This window comes from Leishmania mexicana, chromosome 17 (assembly GCF_000234665.1).
Source record: "Leishmania mexicana MHOM/GT/2001/U1103 complete genome, chromosome 17".
NCBI classification, from domain to species: Eukaryota; Euglenozoa; class Kinetoplastea; order Trypanosomatida; family Trypanosomatidae; genus Leishmania; species Leishmania mexicana.
The window spans coordinates 458429-478967 of record NC_018321.1 but is presented as its reverse complement, the minus strand read 5'-3'; the positions used below and the strand labels follow the sequence as shown (position 1 = coordinate 478967).

At 65.9% G+C, this 20539-nt stretch overlaps 1 protein-coding gene across 1 annotated transcript; it reads right to left on the bottom strand.

Moving 5' to 3' along the window:
- Positions 1-484: 484 nt before the first annotated feature.
- LMXM_17_0990 (conserved hypothetical protein) lies at positions 485-19888 on the bottom strand (the record flags this gene model as incomplete). Its single annotated transcript, XM_003873915.1, has 1 exon — positions 485-19888. The coding sequence occupies one exon, from the start codon at positions 19886-19888 to the stop codon at positions 485-487; it is 19404 nt and encodes a 6467-aa protein (XP_003873964.1).
- Between the last annotated feature and the right edge of the window lie 651 nt (positions 19889-20539).

Genomic DNA, 20539 nt, shown 5'->3' with positions numbered 1-20539 from the left:
CAGGGTCCACGAGAAAGAATGGAGAGTGGGAAAGAGGTGAGTGTATGGAGATCGGGGCAGGAAGGGGGGTGGGTTGGGGCAAGAGACGTGGGAAATCCGAAAACCTAGCAAATGGAGGCGTAATGGCCCCCGGCAATGCCGCGCGTCAGCGGGGGACGGGAGGGCGTCCCCAAGCGGCGGCGCGAGCGAGCAGCTGAGTCGCCTAGCTGGACCTCACGTCCTCGTGTCGTGCGTCGACGCCGCTGCAGTGCAGTGAGGGCAGGAGAGGGAGAGCGGAAGGTCAGGTTGATGCCGACCTTGTCGCCGCTCATGGTTTGCGCTCATTCCTTCAGCCTCACGGAGCGCACGCTGACACGCGTGAATAGACACGTGAAGGTGCAGGCTGCAGCACTGTTGTCGTGAGAAACACTGGCACATGCACAGGAGCGCAGCAGCCAGAAAAAAAGCACCAGAGGCCTCGCCTCCATCGCGCATACAAAATGCGCTACCAGTGCGGTGCCCACCGCCGCCACGTGTGAGGGCATAAACCGTCGACTCCGAGCAGGTTCTCCTCATCTGTGGCTGCCGTGATCATAGCGGCAACAAGGTCAAACGCCGACGTCAAGCCCGGGGCGCGGTCATCTTCATCCTCATCGTCGCCCGCCGCAGTCGACAGCGGTGACGGCGGAGTCCCGCCCGTCTTCACCTCCGCTGCGCCGTGGCCCGCAACCGACACCTTTGCCTCCACGGCGTTGCCCTCGTCTCCGTCCCCGGACGGACTTGTCGGTGTCACGTGCAGCCACTGCGCCTCCGTAGCCTCCCGCTGGCTGCGTAGCAAGCGCAGCATGGTTGCTCGCCCGCTGCGCTCGGCCTCTTCGTGCAGGACGAGCAGCACGTTGTATGATAGTTTCAAGCGAAAGGAGCTGGAGTCAAAGCAGCGTGGCGGTGGCGGCAGCGTCGAAGCGTCGGCGCCTTCGTCGAGCGGCGGATTCGGATGGCGCTGCGCCGCGCCACGCGCAGGGAGGGCAGCGAAAGCGGAAGAGGGCGCGGCGGAGGTCGCGGCCGCGGGGACGCCGACCAGAGACTCGAGCGGCGGGGGGACCTCGCGCTGCTTCTTTGGCGGTGCAGCAGCGGCCTTTGTGCCGGCCCGTCGTGGCGACGCTGCAGCGCTCGGCCCCGGGCCGCCTTCCGTGGCGGCGCCGGCGTTCACCGATCCCGATGCGCATGCACAGTTGCCCTCTGGTCGAAGTGTCGCACGACGACTCGGCAAAGCAGCACCGAAGTCGCCGCTCGCGGTCACAGAGAACTCCGATCTACACGTCGACAGCGGCGTCTCTATCGAGGAGGTGTTCGACGACGGCGAAGGCGCTGCATTAGGTGCCGCTGCAGCGTGCGCGAAGGCCGTCACGCAGTCCACGCCGTAGGTGGCAATGCCGGTCAAATCTCGCCCGTACTGAAAAATCTCGTAGAGTACGGAGCTGGCGTGGTACTGGAAGGCGGCGTGGGCACTCTGCAACGGGAGGCCAGCCACCAACACCGGAGTCAACCGGAACAGCGTTGCGTCATGTGTCGGAAACGGGCTCACGATAAGGGGGGCGACGTCAGCCGCGTACGTCGCTGCTTCTTTCGCGCACGCGCCGCGACTCTGCCGTGGCGGTGGTTGAAGGCAGTACCTCCCCAAGGCGTGCACCGCGACATGGCCATCGTATGTGTTCACAAGCACCGTCCCACACTCGCGCGTGTGTACGTCGAGGAGGTACTCCATGACGCTCCACTCGGACAGCTCCTTCGCATACGTGCGGCGCGCCTCGAGCCAGTGACTTGCATTGCTGCTGTCAGCACTGAATGCGTCGTTCAAGGCAAGCCTGAAGCGAGCGCTCTCCAGGCGGAAAAGAGCGAGCCGACATGCCTGCAGCTCACGCGCCGAGAGGGAAGTAGCCTGTGTGGCAGTAAAGGCCTGTCGGTGACCGTACCGCCGCTTCTCCGTGTTGAGGACAGGCGACACGGTAGGCGACAGCGGCGACGATGAAGACGAGGGCGTCGATGATTCCCTCGTCAAGCGGTCCTCGGCGCCTGCGACAACCGCTGAAAGAGCTGCCAGGACACTGCGCAAGTGCGCCTCTGTGCGCGGCAGCACGGCCGCATAGGCGTAGAGCCGCTGCTGCATCGAGAACGTCTCCTCTGGCGAGCGGAACGACGGCGGCGCTGGCGCGGAAGAGGAGGCGGAAAAAGGCGATGTCGCCGTCGCCGTGGTGCTTGCCGGGTTGGCGGATGCCGCCGCTCCAGTTTGCGTTTCTGGCGCTGGCGGCGACGACGACGGCGGCGGTGGCGGTGACGGTCGGGTGGCGAGGATGCCTTGAAGGAACGCGATGAGCGGCCCAACGCAGCCGTCATCGTAGGCCGCGGCGACGAGCTGGTCAAAGCGCTCCTCGTTCGTGCGGCGCCGCTGTACAAGGTCGCGATACTTGTGTGACTTCGTCAGCGCGACCGCCGCCTCGTCCGTTGGTGGGGCGCTCACCGGATAGCCGTAGGCCCAGTTGAATGGGTAGGCGTTGTCCGCCGATACGCCGGGGCGCCGGCCCGTCTCTGCGGCAATCTGCATCGCGTCGAGATCGAGTGCGGGGTAGGCCTCCACCGCCTCCTGCGCCGCCAAAGCCATCTCCCGAACGCGGAGGTGCACCGTGTAGTCGTCCATGAGGTGATACAGCGACGGCGGCGTGCGAGTCGCGTCAGACGACCAGTCTAGCAGCTGTGTTGCTGTGCGGAGCGCAGCAGCCGAGCTGCCAGTTGACGGGCCGGTGAGCAGCGCCATGTCATGCCTCCATCTCTGTGGGTCGTCCGACCGCACTGACGCTGCCGTTGCTGCGCCGAGAATAAGCGGCGACGTTCTGTGCTCTGGCAGCATCGTCATGTAATCCTGCACCGAAAGAGGCAGCACAAACGGTCGCTGCAGATGTGTCAAGGGAAGGTGGCTAAGAAGCAGCGAGGCGATCTGCTCCATCAAGGCGTAGGGAAGCACGTACCCGCCTGCCCCGGAGTGTCCGCTGACGGTTGGGGCATCCTTCGCACCAGCGCCAGCCGAGGCAGCGCCGCTTTTCCTCGACTGGCCCAGCCGCGCGTTGGCAGAGTCCGTTGCGCCGTGTGGTGACTCACACGCGCCGAAGGCCTCTCCGCTCCTGTTAGTCACCGCCGGGGCCGCGTGGCGGAAGCGGCACACCAAGCCGTCCGACAGCATTACAAAGACGACCTCCTCGCACTGGTGGTGCGGGGCCGGTTTCAGGACGGCGTACCTTCGCACATGCATTATGGTGGGCACCGCCGTGGGTGCAAACCTGACAGCGGACCTGGTGGTGCTATGTGCGGCCCGCTGGTCGTGGGCAGCTGCGGCGGAAGCCGGCAGGCCGGTCGCAGACGACTGAGGCAGCCCTGCCACGCCGCCGCTTCCATCGTCCATCCGCGCACCGCGGTATCCAGCCGTCCGTGTGGCAGGCGCAGTGGAAGCAGGTGAGGTCGGCCCGCCTGATTGGCCGCCGTGCGGGCGGCCTCGAGCAGCCGCGTCCAGCCCAGCTCCAAGGCCGCCGGATTGGGCCTTCCCGGCCCACGCACCCTCATCACTGCCGGTGTTGTCGTGACCGCGGCTACCGCCAGCGTCCCCTGTCGTCATCCCCACCCCAAACACGCTGGGGAGCAGCCACAGTGGCGCCGGTAAGGGGCAGAAGCCGTCCAACAGCAGCTCCATCTCTCCGTGCATGCCGCCGGCGTCGTCAATGGGGACGAAGCCCGAGGCAGCGCCTTTGCCCCTGGTGGCCCCATGCGACGCAGCTCCACTAGACGCCGCCTCACGTGCGCGCTGTGTTGGAGGCGGTGCTCCCTCGACGACACCCAACGACGCCAACGATGCGTCCATGCCGTCCTGCCCCACCGCTGCACCCAACGAGCTGCGCCTTCGTGAAGCCGCTGTCGGCACCTCCCACAGCCCACGCACAAAGCTGTGCAGCTGCATAGCCTCTTGGATGAGTCGCCGATGACCAGGACTGGCGGCTGCAATGTCGGCCAGCAGCGACGAGTAAACCTCCCGCTCCGCCTCCTCCAGCGGACGCTCCCGCGGAGACACAAGGCGGTGTGACGCCGACATCGTATACGACGCAGTTGGGCCACCGAGCGTTGCCGCTTCACTATCGGAGGTGCTGGCGCGGGTGGGCAACAATGAGGTCGCCAGCGCCGCGCAGGGAACCCTGCGCCCTCCTTTGTGCCGCCCGTCTGTTACCTCTATCACCGACGTCCATGCCGCGCGCTTCGCGATCAGACCAGCATCGCTGGTGTCTCCCTCTGCCACCCCTGGGTGCTCCAACAGCGACGGCACCTCAGTGGAGTTGGAGCAGCTGACGCCAGTGACTTGCTCGTCGCCGTCCTCACCCTCAAACACGCGCGCAGAAGCTTCGAGTCCGCTCCTCTGCTGCTGCCGCCCACCCTCCTGCCCTTCACTCCCCAAAGCAACGAAGGTGCTGGTGAGGTGACGCGAAGCTGTCGCCGCAGGCGCCTCCTCAGCAGTAGAGGCTCTGCGATACCGAGGGTGACTGGCCTGCGGCGCAGGCATGGTCCCAAATCCATGCTCGAACATTGCGATGAGGGGGAACACCAGCTGGCGCAGCATGTCGCGCGACTGCACGCACATGTCCCGCAATGCCGCGTACAGACTGTGGTGATGGGTAGCGGCCGCCAGCAGGAACGGAGCGACGGCGGCCCACTGCAGGTACGAAGGGGGAGAAAAGTCTAGGCAGGCAAAGCCACCCTGTTGCTCGGTAACGGCGGCAGCAGCAGCGGTCGGCTGCGGCTGCGAGGCCGAATGTGGATAAGGCTGCCCTGTGGTGTCGGCGCCACTCTCGATGCCCGTCGGGCCCCTACTGTTCTCCGCCTTGGTCCCCGCTGCCGTCTCAGCTTCACACGCTCCCGCGCGAGGCTGCTCTGTGCGCTGACTCGCAGACAAGGCCCGTGGAGTCGTGAACACGCTACAAGTGCGACCGCCACCGCCTGTGCCGCTTGCCATCTCCGCCTCCTCTGCGTCCTTCGCAGTCTTGCTGCCGGCTCCCAACGATGACGGCAGCGGCGCCGGCGAAGATGCAGAGAAAGGGGCGAGCGACACACTTGAAGTCGTCACCACCGCTGCGGCGGCCGCCGCCGCTGTTGTTGCTTCGGTGGCGCCGGCTGCAGCCCGCGCGTCGTCCTGTACAATGACCTCGCACGTGACTGCCAAGTACAGCGCCTTTAAGAGCAAGTGGGCCGAGGGCAACGCCGTTCGTGCATGCCCGTGGCGACGCGGCATCGTGGCGGGGAAGGGGCCGATACCGCGGCTGAAGACCGACTCTGACTGGCTGCGCCAAAGCTGCGCTGCAAGCTGCAGGCCGTGAATCGCCTTGGCCGACTGTGCCAGGAAGTTCTGCTTCGTCTCCTCGTCCCCTGTCGACCTACACTCCGCGTGAATGGCCATACAGACATCGAACAAGACGAGCCCGAACTCTCTCCATACGGATGGCACGTAGCAGGTGACTGCGACAGCTTGCTCGAGCAGGTAGTACTCGGCAAACATCGCCGTCTTCCCTGTGATGCTGTCGAGCGAGAGAACGCCCTCCTCCCTCCCCTCCACGGACTCCTCCATCGCCGTAGTGGCCGCCTCGTCCATCTTGGCGCGCTGCTCCCGCGCCGGCAAAGTGTCGCTTCTGTCTACGCACCCGCTTTCTGTGGAGTCATGACGACAGCCTGCACCGTCACCGGTGCAGCTCTTTGCTGCTGCTCCTGCTGTTGAGTCAGCGCCGCTCCGGGCGGACAACGGAGCCGCAGCCGTAGCTGGAAAGTCGCTGGGCTGGCGCGTTATGGACGAGCTGGCCGGCGAATGGGGATCTGTGCCGGAGGCCTTCTCGTCCTCTACGACATCCGTTGCGGCACGGCGAGGTGTCCTACCAACCTCGATGGGAAGTGAAAGCGTGTTGGTGGGGGGCCGCACCGCGTCCGACGTCCACGACGGTGCCGAGTTGGACGCTGTCGCGTCTGCGAGCGGCGCAGACACGTCCGGCGTGGCCGAGGCGACAGTGACCGGTGAGGGCCGGTGTGCAAGCGGCGCACGTTGCAGCAGCACATGGGCCAGGCGACGCCGGCATGCAACATTTAGAAGCAGCAGATCCACCTGGTAGTGCGACAGCGACGGACCGAGCTCCTGTGCGGTGAGCATGGAACCGCGCGGGGCAGCACCATCCATCGCCAGCTGATTTCGCAGCGGCCACGACGACGACGCAGCCGCGGCAGACGGTGACGCCGAGAATGAGGAGGTCGGCGACACCGCACTCATCCGCCGCGTTGCGGCGCAGCGCGCCAGCCACAGGTCGTTCCGCAGCGCTGTCTGCACGCAGGCGTGCACTTCGCGTAGGTCCTTCTCGCTAGACAAGTTGCGAATCAGACGGCGCAGCATCTCGAGACTCAGCTGCTGCTTGAACTTCACCGCCGTGGTCGTGAAGGACGTGGCGACAACAGGCAGGTTGGCGTAATGGTGCAGGACTTGCACAGCACGCATGGGCTGACCCGCCTTCTCGAGCCTCTCCCCCAAGGCGAGGACGTTGTCAAGCTGCCAGGTGACAGGGGCGATGGCGCTGCGGACGGCGATGATCATGAAGAGCTGCAGGATCGTGGTGGTGGCTGAAACCGGTCGGCACGTGATGTTGCGCAGACGCCGCACCGTTGCCTCGGGGAAGAGCTTGCCGTTAATCTCGCGATCCAGAGCTGGCAATTTCGCGCCTGGCCACGCCGCGGACGTGCCACCGCTCTCCGTGCATGTCGGCACGGCACCCATCCCTTCCTGGGCTGCGGGCACCTGCTCAAGCGCGTGCATGCCTTCCTCCAAGTCGGACAGCTGCTGGAAGACGCTGCTCCACTCAAGCTTCACGCGATTGTTATCGCTGTGGAAGACCGCGTAGGAGTCACGTAGTCCGTCGCGGACAGCAGTCAAGGCCCGCTTCGCGCCGTCATAATCGTGCGCCGCCACGAGCGCCGCGCCAACGAACACCTCCATCTGCCGTTGCAGGAGCGACTCGCGGGTGTGATCGACCGCCCGGAGCTCGACCGTGCCGTCCGTCCCGGGGGGCAAGTCCGACGAGAAGACCTTGTCCAGGAATTGCTCGGCGCGCCCTTCCTCTCCCACATCCTCCGCCCACCGAGGGTTGCCTGGTGGCTGCGGCAGCTGTTGGACATGTGGTGTCACGGCAGAATTTGCAGCCGGCCCGCCCGACTTGTGCGTGTGTTCCTGCACTGCTTGCGGCGCGCCGGTGGTCCAGGAAAGTCCGCCAGCGCTGGCGCAGCCAAAGGCGTAGTGGGCGGCTTCCTGCACGTAGTCCCATCGAGAAAGAGCCTGGGCAGACATCACCACATACCGCGCTGTCTCGGGGCTCAGCACGCACGAGCTAGCCCGTCTGCAGTTATTCCTCACCACGGCTGAGCCGCTGTCGCCGTCGGACGCCTCACTGCAACCGTCTGTAGACAGGGAAGAGCTTGTCATCGCTGTGGTCGTGTCGGCAGCGCCCCTGCCCTTAACGACCTCCCAGAGCCGCAGCACCGCCTCGAAGTCGCACAGGCAGATGTGGCAGCGCATCGCCCCGACAATCAACCTAGCAGCAGCGGCGCTTGAGTGGTGCCGAGCCGCCGTGTCCTTCGATGTTGACCCTGGACTACACTGTGCAGCTTCATCCTCTTCCGTTGCCACACCGCGGCGGCTGTCACGGCGCTCGCTCAGCTGCTGCTCCTCGTACAAGCGCACATATTCGAGTGCGGCTGCGCGGTGGAAGCCAAGCAGCTCCAGCGCTGACGGAGTTAGGATGCCGATGGTTGACGACGACGACTTGGCGACCGCTGCCGCCGACCTCACCACAGGCTTGCAGCTGCGACGCCGTCGTCCTGGAGAACGGGCTACGGCACTGTCCCTGCTCCGCATCTCTGATGCCGTCGCCGCCACCGCACTCAGCCACTGCTGGAAGCGCGGGTCTTGCACGAATAGCGTCCGCTCCAACGCGCTCGCCACGTCATCGGCAGACACCATGAGCAGCGCTGTACATCCCCAGGAGAAGAAGCGGGCCAGGTCCTGCTCCAGATACAGGATGCGCAACGGGGGGTTGAGCGAGCGATTCGCGAGCTCCGCCACGACACTTTCCGGCAACCAGACGTCCACGACTCGCGACACCACCTCTGGTGGGAAGAATGTGCGGTGGTAGAGGCGGATATCGTGTGCGACGCGGGCCACCCCGGAGGCGACCTGCTGCGGCACAGGAGCACTAGGGTCGGTGTGGAAAGCGTAAAAGTCGCGCAGCGCTCGAAGCCACGCGACGAGCTCCGCCACGGTGCAAGACGGAAGCGTTGACAAGAGCGCCAAGGGCAGCAGCTCCGAGTACGAGAAGGCGATGTGGTGCTGACGCGCAAAGGGCTCGCAGGCTTGGATGCAGTAGTCCGGACTGCACTGCAGCAAGTACAGACAGAACTGCTCCCACCACGACCGCCAGCCGTGCCCGGAAATAGACCGATGCAGCTCAAAGTACGCAATGAGCGAATTCTTGTGCGTTACCTCGCCAGCCTCGTGCGCCGATGCGAAAGCTGCACACGCCTCCGCCATCTCTCTCGCCACACACGGCGACGTCGCTGCCTCCTTCCCCAGCCTATCGGAAGCAGCCGCCGCAGCCGGAGAGGTGGGGCCGTCGTTGTCCGTCTGCGTAGTCGCAGCTGGCGACTGCACGGCTGATGTGAAGACGCGTGCCTCTGCTCTCAGCGGCGGAGCACCCGCCGCCGTGGTCGTGGTTGAACGCACCGCGCCGGCGGCGGCTGTCCAAGTCGTAGCCGAGGTGGCGCTCGCCTCGGCAGAGAAAGGCGAGGGAGGCAGCTGCCTCTGCGCTTGGTGCACCGGCGGCGGCTGGAGCTGGTGCCCGCTCAAGTCGTTGCCTGAGCCGCCGCGGCTCCGCATAGTTGCCGTGGCTGGCGCCGCCATGGTACCACTCGACAGGTGGTGATGCAGAGGCGGATGGGAGACAAGGGGCGACAGTCGCCGACACGCTTGCTGTTGCACCGCTGCAGCATCATGGGAGGCCACAGCAAAAGGAAAAGTAGCGCCACCGACACCACCACTAGACGGCGGCATCGTAAAGCTGTTTGGAGACGCCACATCGGCGGCAGTGACGGACGCCGCGATCGACGCGAAGCGCCATGGTGGCGGCGTGCCGCCGGGCCCACCAGGTGCGCCCCCACCAACCCCACCGACAGGGCTGAAGGCCGAAGCGGGAAGTCCCAGAACGCCCCAGGGGTGATCGACGGAGGCGGCGGTGAAAGAGCCGACCCCAAGCATCCCCGCACTGCCTGTTGGTGAAGCCGCTGGCTGCGGGCCAAGGTTCACATTCGGCGAGGCCCTGCTGCTGACGGGGTAGGGGGCGTGCGACTGTCCTGTCGGGAACGGCTGCGGATGGGGCAGCTGAAAGGGACGGCATATGGGGGTCGTGAGGTGCACCCCAGTGCCGCCACCGACCGACGCGTGCGCAGGCGGCACGGCCTCGCTGCTGCCACGCCCGTAGACCGCCTCCACGTCTGCTGACGGCCCTCCGTCACCCGCACCGAGCGAGGCGTGTGGGTGATGGTGATGAGGGGTGCTGTTCACGACACCACTGCATGCACCGCCATCGCAGCCGACCCGCCCCTCCGCGGCGACGGCGCTTGTGAAGAAGCTCCCAGGATAGAACGAGGAGCCACTGCCGCTTCCGCTGCGGAGGCCAGACAGACCCACAGGTGCTGAGGCATTCACGTAGTTGTCCAAGGAGCCGCCGACACCCGCCTCGACGGGGATGGCCAGGGTGGCTGTTGTGGGGCTGTGGTTATGCGTCGTTGACGGCGACGTATCTGCGCCATTGGTGCTGTGTGCCGTGATAGTGCGAGGTAGGGAGTTGGGGCCGCAGAGGGGTGTCGAGGTGGCTGTCCCAGTCGGCAACGGGTACTGCGGTTGATGGAGCTGGTTCGCACTTAGCTGCTGGTGACTGATGTGCGCCCGGTGTGGCATCGCGCTACCACCATTGCTGCTCCTCGCGTGGCGTGTGTAGTGCGAATCCGTCCACGTGCGCCCGTTGCCGTCCTGATCCTCGTCATGGTCTGAGAAGCGCACCGTTGTGTTCATCTCAGCTGACCGCCGTCCGTCGCTGCTGCTGTCAAGGCGTTCCATGCTCGGGTACGTCACCATGGGGCGCGCTAACGCCATGTCGCTCGTGCTGTCTCCGCGCACGATGGCGGTGGTGGTCAGGACTGAGCCTAGCGAGGCTGCTGCGCTGTTGCTCTGGGCCCATCGAGTCGTCGCGCGTGTCCCAGATGCACCAGCGAAGGCTGTCGCAGCGGCAGAGGAGGACGCGGATGTGCCTTCGCCTCTCGCGATGGTAAGCGCCGGCGCGTCCTCCTCCCAACTGACGGCACGACTGCCCATGCCAGATAATCCCGACAATGCGGCGCCGCCTTTCGGCGAGGCGGCGGTGCTCCTCCTCGCAGGCGCCGCTGCCGCAGTTGCTTGGGCAACAGGAGACCTCGGATGACGCAAAATGACGTCGGCGCTGCCCTCTCGCGTCATCTGGCCAGCGGCATCATGGAGTCCGGGGCCGCGCATCACAGCCGACCGCGTCACGGTGGTGAGCGAGGTGTCGCTCTCAGTGCCGGCGTCGCTGCCAGAGCCTGTGGTTGCGACTCGCTGCTGCTGTTGCACAGCCCATTTAACCACCATCTCCTCGTCATGCGCAGACGCGAGCGGCATGCACAAATTATAGTAGCTGGAGCAGATACAGCGCACGTAGGCCACCGCAACGCTGTCAGGGCCGAAGCGCTGCGCAAAGTACGTGTGCAGCGTCGTCGCGAACGCGGTCGTCGAGGGCGGGTGGTGCCACGCAGCCGACACAAGCAGACACCCGAGCAGCTGGACTTCTCCCTCGGTCTCCCAGGAGGTGTGCACCGCGTCGAAAGGAAAGTAGCGCCGCACCGTCACCGCGCGGTCGGCGCTCTGCACCCACATGCGACTGAGCGCAGCGTTGTTGAACCACAGCGCCTCACTCGCCGATCGCGGCGCTGCGTAGAAGGCAGTGAGCGAGGAGGTACCGGCACCGCAGCCGCTGACGTTGGCCGACCCACCGCCCTCCTCGTGCTGCCGCGCACACTGCAGATGCAGCAACTCTCGCGCCTCGCGTAGCTTCACCTCCAGCTGCGCGCGCGCCGGCGCGGCCAGCGAACCGACGCTGCCATCGGGACAGGTGGCAGAGCCGCTCGCCACATCCGGCATCCAGGATAGCCCGCCGCTGCCTTCGGGTTGCGACAGCAGCGACGCGGTGCGCCGGCTCATGGCGCCCCACAACCGCTGCAGCGCCTCCTCATGCACGGCGCTCAGCGACTCCAAACGCGACAGCAGGTTCTTGACCAGCTTCATGGAGACAGTGGAGAGGTTGCTGTGCACCATGTACTCCAGCAGAGGCCTGCAGACACACGCGTTCAGGAAGGAGATGAGCTCCTCGTGCGGGTCCGCCATCAGATCGAAAACGGCTGACGCCGTCGTGGCGCCGGTGGCTGGCCAAAGGCTCTGCAGCGATGAAGGTGTCGATGTGGCGAGCGTGGCGCTATGTTCCGCATCGAAGCCGGCGCCCTGCTCCGTGCGGCCATCCGTTGGTGCGGCCGCTGCTGTCGGCGCTGCGGTGCGTCGCACTGCTTCACCGCGTGGCACGTGTGACGACTTCAGGCACTCCGACAGGCTCACCGCAACGAACCGCTTTTCCAGCGGAGGCACTAGCGGCTGCAGCGATGTCAAGCACAGGGTCAAGGCTTGATAGACAAGCTTCAGCTGCTGCTCCCACGGAGCCTCCTCGGTACCGTCAACAACTGCCGCGCTGTGCAGCGATTGAGACGGTGTGTGCGGCTTCTTCAGCGGGCTGCTGCTGCTGTCGTTCGCATCAGCAACGACGCTCCCATGTCGGGCAGGACTCATACGGTTCGCCGACGCCGAGAAGTTCCGCGATGTGTTGGCCGGCGCTGTTGGGGTCTCTTCACTCTCTGTAGGCGTAACAGCGGCGCCGGCGGCGATGCCGGTTGCCACAGCTCCTGTCGAGGTGTTGGCTGCAGCGGGCGCGCTGTCTGGCACCCCCTCGTGTGCGCGACGGTGCGTCACCACCAGCGCGTCGTATTGAATCAGTGCCTCCAGCAGCGACGGGATCCACACGTCGCAGTCGTCGCGCAGCAAGTCCGGCACTGCCCAGCACAGGGCATCAAGCACCTCACAGCACTGTACAAGGCCGCGCGGTGACATTGTCTTCCAGCTGCCGCGCAGGAAAACATTCAGCAGCGGGTACATCGGACCAATACGGCGACCGGCGACAAGGACCAGGTCGAACAGTCTCCGCAGGAAGAGCAGCCGTATCGCCTCCGAGGAGTCGTTGATCTTACCTACCTCTGCAGGCCCCACCGCCGTCGCCGCGCCGTCCCCGCGGCCCGTCGCGGTGGTGGTGCTCGAGTGCGGATTGTGCGCCGACGACTGATAAGCTGTCTCGATGTCGCGCCACCGCGTCTGCCGCTTCTCGAGGAGGTCAATCACGAGCGTCAGCACCGTCGGCAGGTACAGCTCCAGATGGTGAATGGCCACGGTGTTGGTCAAGATGTTCATGATGGCGGCGAGACACGTGCACAGACCTCCCTGGGTCTGGCTCATCGTCCCATTCACGTATCCAGAAACGGTGCGCATCAGCGCGCGCAGGACCGTATCGCACCACGCGCGCGCCGTGAACGGAGCGAAGCGGTCAGCCTTCTGCAACTGCGCAAGTGCCTCTGCAGCGCTGTCTGCCCTCTCATCTCTGTCGAGCCACCTTGAGCGCACTGCCCTGCCGCGACCTAGCACGCCAGCCGACGAGGAGAGCGGTGGCAAGGGGTAGCGGTTCTGCGGTCGTCGCAGTAGCGCAGGTGCGCGCGGCGCCGCCTCGGCGTCCCACGGCTCGATGCTACTGATTGTGCCCAGTAGCTGCAGCACAGCCATGGCGAACTCCGTCACAACGGATGGCTTGCGGTACAGTAGCGAGTGCAGGCGCTCAACCACCATCGGCAGGGTCTGCGATGAGGAGTGCGCCGAGCCGGTGAACTGCTGCAGCAAGCTCTGCAGTGCTGCCACCGTCGCCAGCAGGCGTGCGGTGTCGCCGTCGCCGTCGATCAGCTGCTGCGCAACGAGGTCGAAAAAGGGAGCGAAGAGTGCCGACTGCTCCTCGGTGCTGTCCTCACGCAAGGCAACGAGGAAGTGCAGCGCCTGCAGCACCGACCCGCGCGGCGACGACCCGCTGCGCAGCACCGAAGACACAATCGACAGAAGTTGCGGCAAGTATAGCTGTGTTGATTGCTTCAGCCGAGACGCGATCTGGAACAACACAAAGAGCGCGTCCTCGTGGATGTGCCCGGGTGGGGCGACTGGCAGAAGCGCTGAGGATCGCTTTGCAGGCAGGGAAGGAGCTGCCAGCCGCGCAATGCTATTCGTCAAGTCCTCTGTGTATTGGACCAACACCTGGCGGAGGCGTGGGAAGATAGAGGACGGGTTCAGCGGCGCCAGAGCGCAGAGCAGCACAGCTGCTCTGCTTCGATTCGGCATATAACTGTCCCACAGCACCGTGAACAGCTGGTGCACGAAGGGCTCGTGGGGGTACAGCAGAGGATACGTCTCCGGCGAGAGACTCTCGAGCGCACACTTCCGAATGAGCGGCTCCGGGTCGCAGACGGCCAGCTCCACCAAGTGGTGCACCACCTCTCGCAGAGCGTTCACGTGCGTGCGTCCGTGATGCTGCACAGTGCAGATCGACATCCCTGGTGCTCGGGCTGTGGCAGTAGGCACTGCCGGCCCCGACGAGACACCATTGCGAAGGACCTCTGCGGTCTGACGGGGCGGCGCACGGTACGGCACGCGCACCTGTCCAGTCTGTGTCGGCGCTGGCGCGCTAAGGGTTGTGAGGCACCGCAGCGCGGCCGTCCCGTGCACGCCACCCTTGGCGCTGCTGCCACTGTTCGCAGTCGTGCGCGGGTCGCGCACTGGAGCGCGGGTGACGGCAGCCGTCACGCGGTTCCGGAACGAGGTCAGCGCCGTCGACGGAGCTGCATCGACACCACCCGCGCTGGCAGTGGGCGTGGCGGCATGGTGATGCAGCAATGCCTGGTCCGTGGAGTGCCAGCAGTCCGACAGCAGCCAGCGCATGCAGCACTGCACACACTCCAGTCGCAGCTGCGCATCGGGGTGCCACAAGTATGGAAGGCACACCTCGAGGAAGAGGAGGGTGGTGCCCTCCCAGCTGCTGTAGAAGAGGCTCATGGCGCGGAAGCAGTGGTGCTTGACGAGGCGCGTCTGAACCGCCTGTCGGCGCCGCGCGGCCCGCATCGATGCCGCGGGGAGGCGCAGGTGCCCGACGTTTGTTGAGCAAGGGAAAAAGAGCTGGAGGTTCAGCCGGCTCCTCCACATCGGAGGGGCCGCGCTCCCGGTGGCCGCGATAGCTGTGGTTGGCGCGGCCCGACGCGAGGACGGCCTCGGTAGCGATGCTTGAGACGCCGCTGCCGTCGCAGCAGTCATTGGGAAAGGTCTAGGCGACAGCACTGCAGCCCGAGTCGGCCCGGCTGGCTTGCTCGCAATGGCATCCTCCTCGCGAGTGCCCCGCGGCTCATCTTCGGGCCGGGCCTGCGGCGGTGCTCGACGAGAGTGGTGCCTCGCCCTCACGCCGTCCGCCTCTGCCTCTCGCGACGCCGTCGGCGCCGCCGCGTTGTCGGCACCATCGTCGTCTCCGTCACTGAGCCCGTCATCTGGGGTTGCCAGCACGACGGCCATTGCCCGCACCAGCTCGGACTGGCACACACGGGAGAGGGGCGGGTACACGGCACAGATGCACAATGCCGTCGTGACGGATGCCATTGAGAAAGGCCGTCGCAGTCCCAGCTGCGCCAGCCGCACCACCAGTGGGTAGCACCGACGCGCACACGCGTCATCAGGCATGTTGTGCGCGAGGAGGACCAGCGCCGGCATTGCGAGGCGCTGATACATGGCCCGGGCGGTGATCAGCCGTACTCGCTGGATGACCGCCTCGCCTTCCATGGCAGTGGGAGACGTTACGGACTGCGAGCTGCACAGCTGCTGCGGCGGCGGCACCAGAGGCGGAGCCGCCCGTGCTCGGTCCCCAACCTTGAAGTGTGCGGCCACCGCTGCAGAGGAGGGGGGCATGGAGAGCCACAGCTGCGGTTCCTCGACAGCGGCGTTGTGCAGCAGTAATATGTGATGAAGTAGCGGGTAGAGTCTCTGATGTATCATGCGCTCGTACACAGCAGGATAGCGCTCCGCCACCGTCGTCATGAACAAAATCGCGTTCAACAACTCTGTGCCGTCCACGAGGGCGCTGTCCTCTGCCGGCCAGGCCGAAAACGGTGAGGCGAATGGTGTCGAGGCGGTGGCGGTGGTGGTGGCGGCAGAGGCAGAGGCAGTGCCGGTAGGCGCCGCCGCACGCGGCGATGATACCGGTGGCTCGGCGCCGTTGTGGGAGGCACCCATGTCTGAGTCACGTGGCGCAACGTCAGACTCGCGAGGCGCTGACGAGGAGGGCAGAGTGGTGCCGCCTGAGCCTGCGCGCGTGGTCGTTTCGGTAGGTGCCCCGCCACGACTGTTGGCGCCGAGGTGGCTACTGCAATCACGCAGTCCCTGCGAGAGGGACTTCACTGATTGAATGGCACGGTTCACGAGTACTTGGGTCGCCGCTGTCACGGTGCTGGCGGAGAGCGCGTCCACATAGTACTGTGAGAGGAGTGGCACCACGCTGCTGAGGAGGATTTCGGCTTCCTTGGTCACCACTACGGCGCTTGTGTGCCTCGTTGCCGCCCTCGCGCCGTCTGCTGTGGAGGACAGTGCGGCAGGGCCGATGGCGTCCCAGCAAGGACGCACGCAGCGCTCCATCACTCGCGCCGCGGCCCACGAGGGCAAGAAGAAAGAAAGGGACGGGGTCTGCGGTACTGGTGCTGCCACATTCAGTCGCCCATCGGCAGTACCAGAAGTCATAGCGGGCCTCGGTGCCGCCATCGTGAGCCTCGCCGTACCGTCACCGCCGCGCGCGCCCACCTGTGAGCGCGAGTCGTCAGAGACGCTGACATCCGCCACCTCGGTGGGAGGGGCGCGCGCCCTGCACAAGCCCGCTGTCGACGTCGGAATGGTAGCGGGAAGTCCACTCTGGCGGCCTGCCACCGTCGCTGACGCTACGAGGCCGGCTGCGTCAGGCGTTGCGACGGCGCCGGCGGCAGCTCCTAACAGTCCTGCTGGTGGCACATGATCCGCACCCGTGTTGTCAAACCCGTTGCCGGGCGCTGCGGCTGTGCCTACTGCGCCCTGTGCCACATGCAGTGACGGACTTGCTCTTGGATCTGGCAATGGTGGCACCGCAAGCAGCGCTGCCATGTCGGTAGACACAGCCGGCGTGGCGGCCGACACTTCATCTCGTGCCGCCCCCGTCGTGGCGCGTGCAGCCCCCACGATGGGGGGCGCAACGCCTGCCACAGGAGGCACGTAGACGTTTGTCGCAGCGCTCTCCACACTCTGCCACTCAGGATCCGCATCGGTGGCGGTGGATGCCAGCAACCTTCCGCGGCACCGCGACGCCCCGGTGCGGCTGGCGAGCGCAGAAATCGTCGTCGGCAGCATCGACACCGGCTTCTCCGGCTCGCCTGTAGAGACCCCAAAGACCCCACTAGAAGCGCCGACGCCAGGTGGCATCGCCGTCGAGCTACCCGTCGCGGGTGACGGGTGCGGCAGCGAGGCTGACTCACCAAGAGAGTCGCGACAGCCCGCCAGGACGCCGGAGCCTGCAGCTGCGACGAGGCTTTCCGGTGTCAAGAGTGGAAGGACAACACCCTCGGTGAATGGGTTAGCGTCGCCCGAGCCGGCTCCACCAGACGCAGGGCCGAAGTAGCGCGGCAGGGGTGGCTCGCCGGATGGAACGATGGAGACCTCTGTAGGGCTGGCGCCAGGTGAGGCCGCAGTTGCCGTAGCCATGCCACTCAGATGCCGCGATGCGCGGCTCCCCGCATAGTCAGAGTCCGTTTCGTCGGAGAAACCTGCTATTCTCCACGCACACAGAAACGCGCCCAGCGTGAGCGTCGACGCCGCCACCGTGGCCTCCAACGTCTGCGGCCGGCCGGCCGCACGGAGAGCGCGTGCCAGCGGTAATGTCCAGAGCGTGTCTCGGTCGGACACGGTGCCATCGAAGGGAATGTCGCCCCACACCGGGTCGCTGAGCGCTGACGACTCCAGCCCCAGCGTGGTGGCCGCCGCAGCTGTGACGCTGAAGCTGCGTCGCTGCTGTCGACGCTGCGCCCACGACCCTGAACGCAACAGTGGCAAGCCGACTGCACTGGGCTGCCAAAGTGCGTGGTACGAGGACAGCATGGTGCCACGACCTCCGCCTGCGGTACTGTTCGTGACAGAGACCCGTCGCGCAACCTGGGAAAAAGGTGAGCTGCTGCTCTGTACAAGCCAGCGACCGCCGGCAACTGCCGAGGTTGTCGAAAGGAGTCCTTGCTGCTGCGCACTGCCCGCCGATCGCGCAACTGCCTCCGCGCGTTCTGACAAGTCAGCTTCCATTGACTCGCGGAAAATGTCCTCGAGAACTTCAACAAGCAGCGGCGGCGACGGGTGTCTATTGGCGGCCATGGTGCGCGCTGATGCCATGCGTCGAGGTAGATCGAAAGCCGACGGCGCAAACACCCTCCCAGGCGCGCTACTGAATGTATCTTGTGTCCCGCCAGCAGCCTCAGCCGTGTCGCGGCGGCCGTCAACGGCAGCAGTGGTGGCCAGCGCTGGTGACGGCGACGGCATCGATGTTGAATGGGAGAGGCGCCGTGCAGCGCGCTTCACAGAAGCCCACATCCACTTTGCGACGGCGCGATAGGATGATGCTGGCGCCTGTGGGGCCGGTGATGCTGGTGCGGCGACTCCCGTTCGCAGCGCCGACCGGCGGCTCTCGGTTGGGTCGCGAGAGAGACAGACAGACGCCACCGCCGAGGCCCCACCAGCCCCAGGCACGCGATGCGGCGGCAATGGCGCCATCGTGGCGTTCGCCGTGTCGTCTGAAACCCCGTTTCCGGTGCTGGGCGTAGGCCGAGAAGGGGACGGGCTTCGGGCAGCTCCTGCTCCTGGTGCTCCGCTTCCCCGTACGCCGACAGCAGCGGCGGCAGCAGGCACATCCAAAGTGCGAAGAGGCAGCATCATGGCTTCAGAGTCAACGCTCTTGCCGGCGTTGTTCGAAGCGCTTGAGTACAGGGAGTGTGCGGCTTTCACCCCCGCCGCAGTGGTGTCGGCATTGACGGAACTGTTGTTGCTCGCCTCAGCACCGCCACGATGGTCCACCTCCACCGAAACTGCGGCCTCACCAGAGAGCGCCGCGACGAGTGGAGAGAGGCCGAGTTGTGCCTGCGGCTGCGGGCCTGTGAAGAAGACACTCACGGCATTGGCGACGACGTTCTGCACCGGCAGCGTCATGTGCAGCTCCAGAGCCACCGTGAACAGGTCCTGCATGGCGTTGGCGGCGAGGTCGCGCAAAACCCGTCGTGGTGGCAACACGGTGTCGTCGATGGTGTAGAACTCCATCAGTATCAGCCAAACCGCGAGCAGGAAGGTGGGCAAGCGACCCTGCAGCAGGGACCGGTGCTGCAGCAGCACCGCCGCCGTACGGCTGCAAAGAGGGCTGTTTTCCATAGCAAGCGCCAACACCGCACGCAGCATGAGCAACCCTGACACGTACTCGGCGTACGTGCGCCCATGGCATAGGTAAGTCTCTATCAGTGCCAGCAGCTCCAGTGTCATGTGCGTGCAGTCCGCTGCCCCGGCTCCGACGCTCGGCCTGTACAGGGAGCGCCACGCCTCCATCGCCAGCATGACGATTCCAAAGCGCGGGGACGGCAGGAAGAAGCGAATTTGGTTGAAGAATGCAAGTACGCGGTCGCTGTCCGTCGTGCCAGAGAAGCGGTACGGGGCGGTGGCCATTATAAAGTGCAGCGCCACCTCCCGCTCACCACGCGCGATGAAGGATTGAATGGTCTGCTGGACGTGATGCAGCAGCGCCACTCTGGAGACAAGCCCTGCCCCTGCGGCTGCGTCGCCTATTGTGGCCGACGTGGTGGTCACCGCAGACGTCGGCGACGACGAAGGCAATGGGGAGCCCATCGGCCCAGGCGCAGCGGCGCCTCCTGGTGTAGAGGTTGTGGGGGCCGAGACAGGCGACGCAATCGTCGCTGCCGCTCGTTCCTCCATAGCACACGAGGGAAGCGAAGGAAACACCGACGTGTCGAGGCACATGCTTTCACCCCTGCTCAGCCAGCTGGGGCTGGCAGCTGGGGTTGTCGCCGTCGACGCGGCGCCGATGCTCCCGGAGAGGTTCATGGTGGCTGGCCATGCACCGCCACGACCTCCAGAGCCGTAGTAGCCCATGCCAATGAAGGTGACGGGGTCGTGACAACCCTCTGTGACGTAGCCCGCAGCCCCTGGCGCAGCTGCTGACAAGCCCGTTGAAGACCCCTCGGAACGTCCGCCACGAGGGTGGCCCATGTTCACGGCCCCTCCGCCGCCGACACTCGTCGACACCGCGACGTTGGCAACCTCATCGCTGGCGCTGACCGCATCGGTACTGCCCTGCTGCTGGTCACGCTGCTGCTGCTGCTGAAGCACGTCGGCCGAAATCGCGTCGAGGCCGGCGCGATACCGCACCGGTAGCTGCTCATAAGACCGCTGCGCACAGTGCACGGGCAGCGTCCGGTAGTTGGCGAACACGTTGTGGCGCACGGCGAGACAGAAGCCCTCCAGGTCGATCGGCGGCGCGGAGGCCATCGCAGCATCGGCAGCGGCAGTGCGCCCCCCTGACGCGGTATCCGCCCCTTGCAACGCTGCAGTGGTGGGCGAGGCAGAGTCGCCTGACTTTGCTGCGTCATGAGACCTGCGCGACCTGCCGCTACGCTGGTGCGCAGCGGACTGATTGCTTGCCGCCGCATTGCCGCTGCTGGTGCAGCTCAAGTGCACTCCGCTACTGCCGGTGTCGCACAGCGGCCTCGTCAGAGCTGTCAGATACAACGAGGAGCCCGTTGCAGCTAAGGGGGAAGTGGGCGAGCCCGTGTTCGCGCTGCCTGTGTTAGGCGATCTCATCGTCGCTGCGGTGGCCTCCTCCTCGGCTCTTGAATGGAGTTGCGAACCGAGGGAAGCGGTACGAGAGCGGTCACGGCCCTGCGCAGCCATCCCAACATCGCCGGCCACCGCGCCTTTCACCGCGTCTCTCGTGGCATCACTCGCAGACACGAGCGTAGAATGGTGTGCGCGGCGGTGGCCCATTGTGCTCCGCGCGCCACTGCTCGGCATCATAAACGCGTGAAGGGACTTGCTCTGTGGAGCGCTAAGCACATAGTCACGTTGAAGAGCAACCGCGCGACTCAGCCCCTTGGGCGGCACCGAGAGGTCCTCTGCCGACGCGTGCTCGACAGCCTCCAC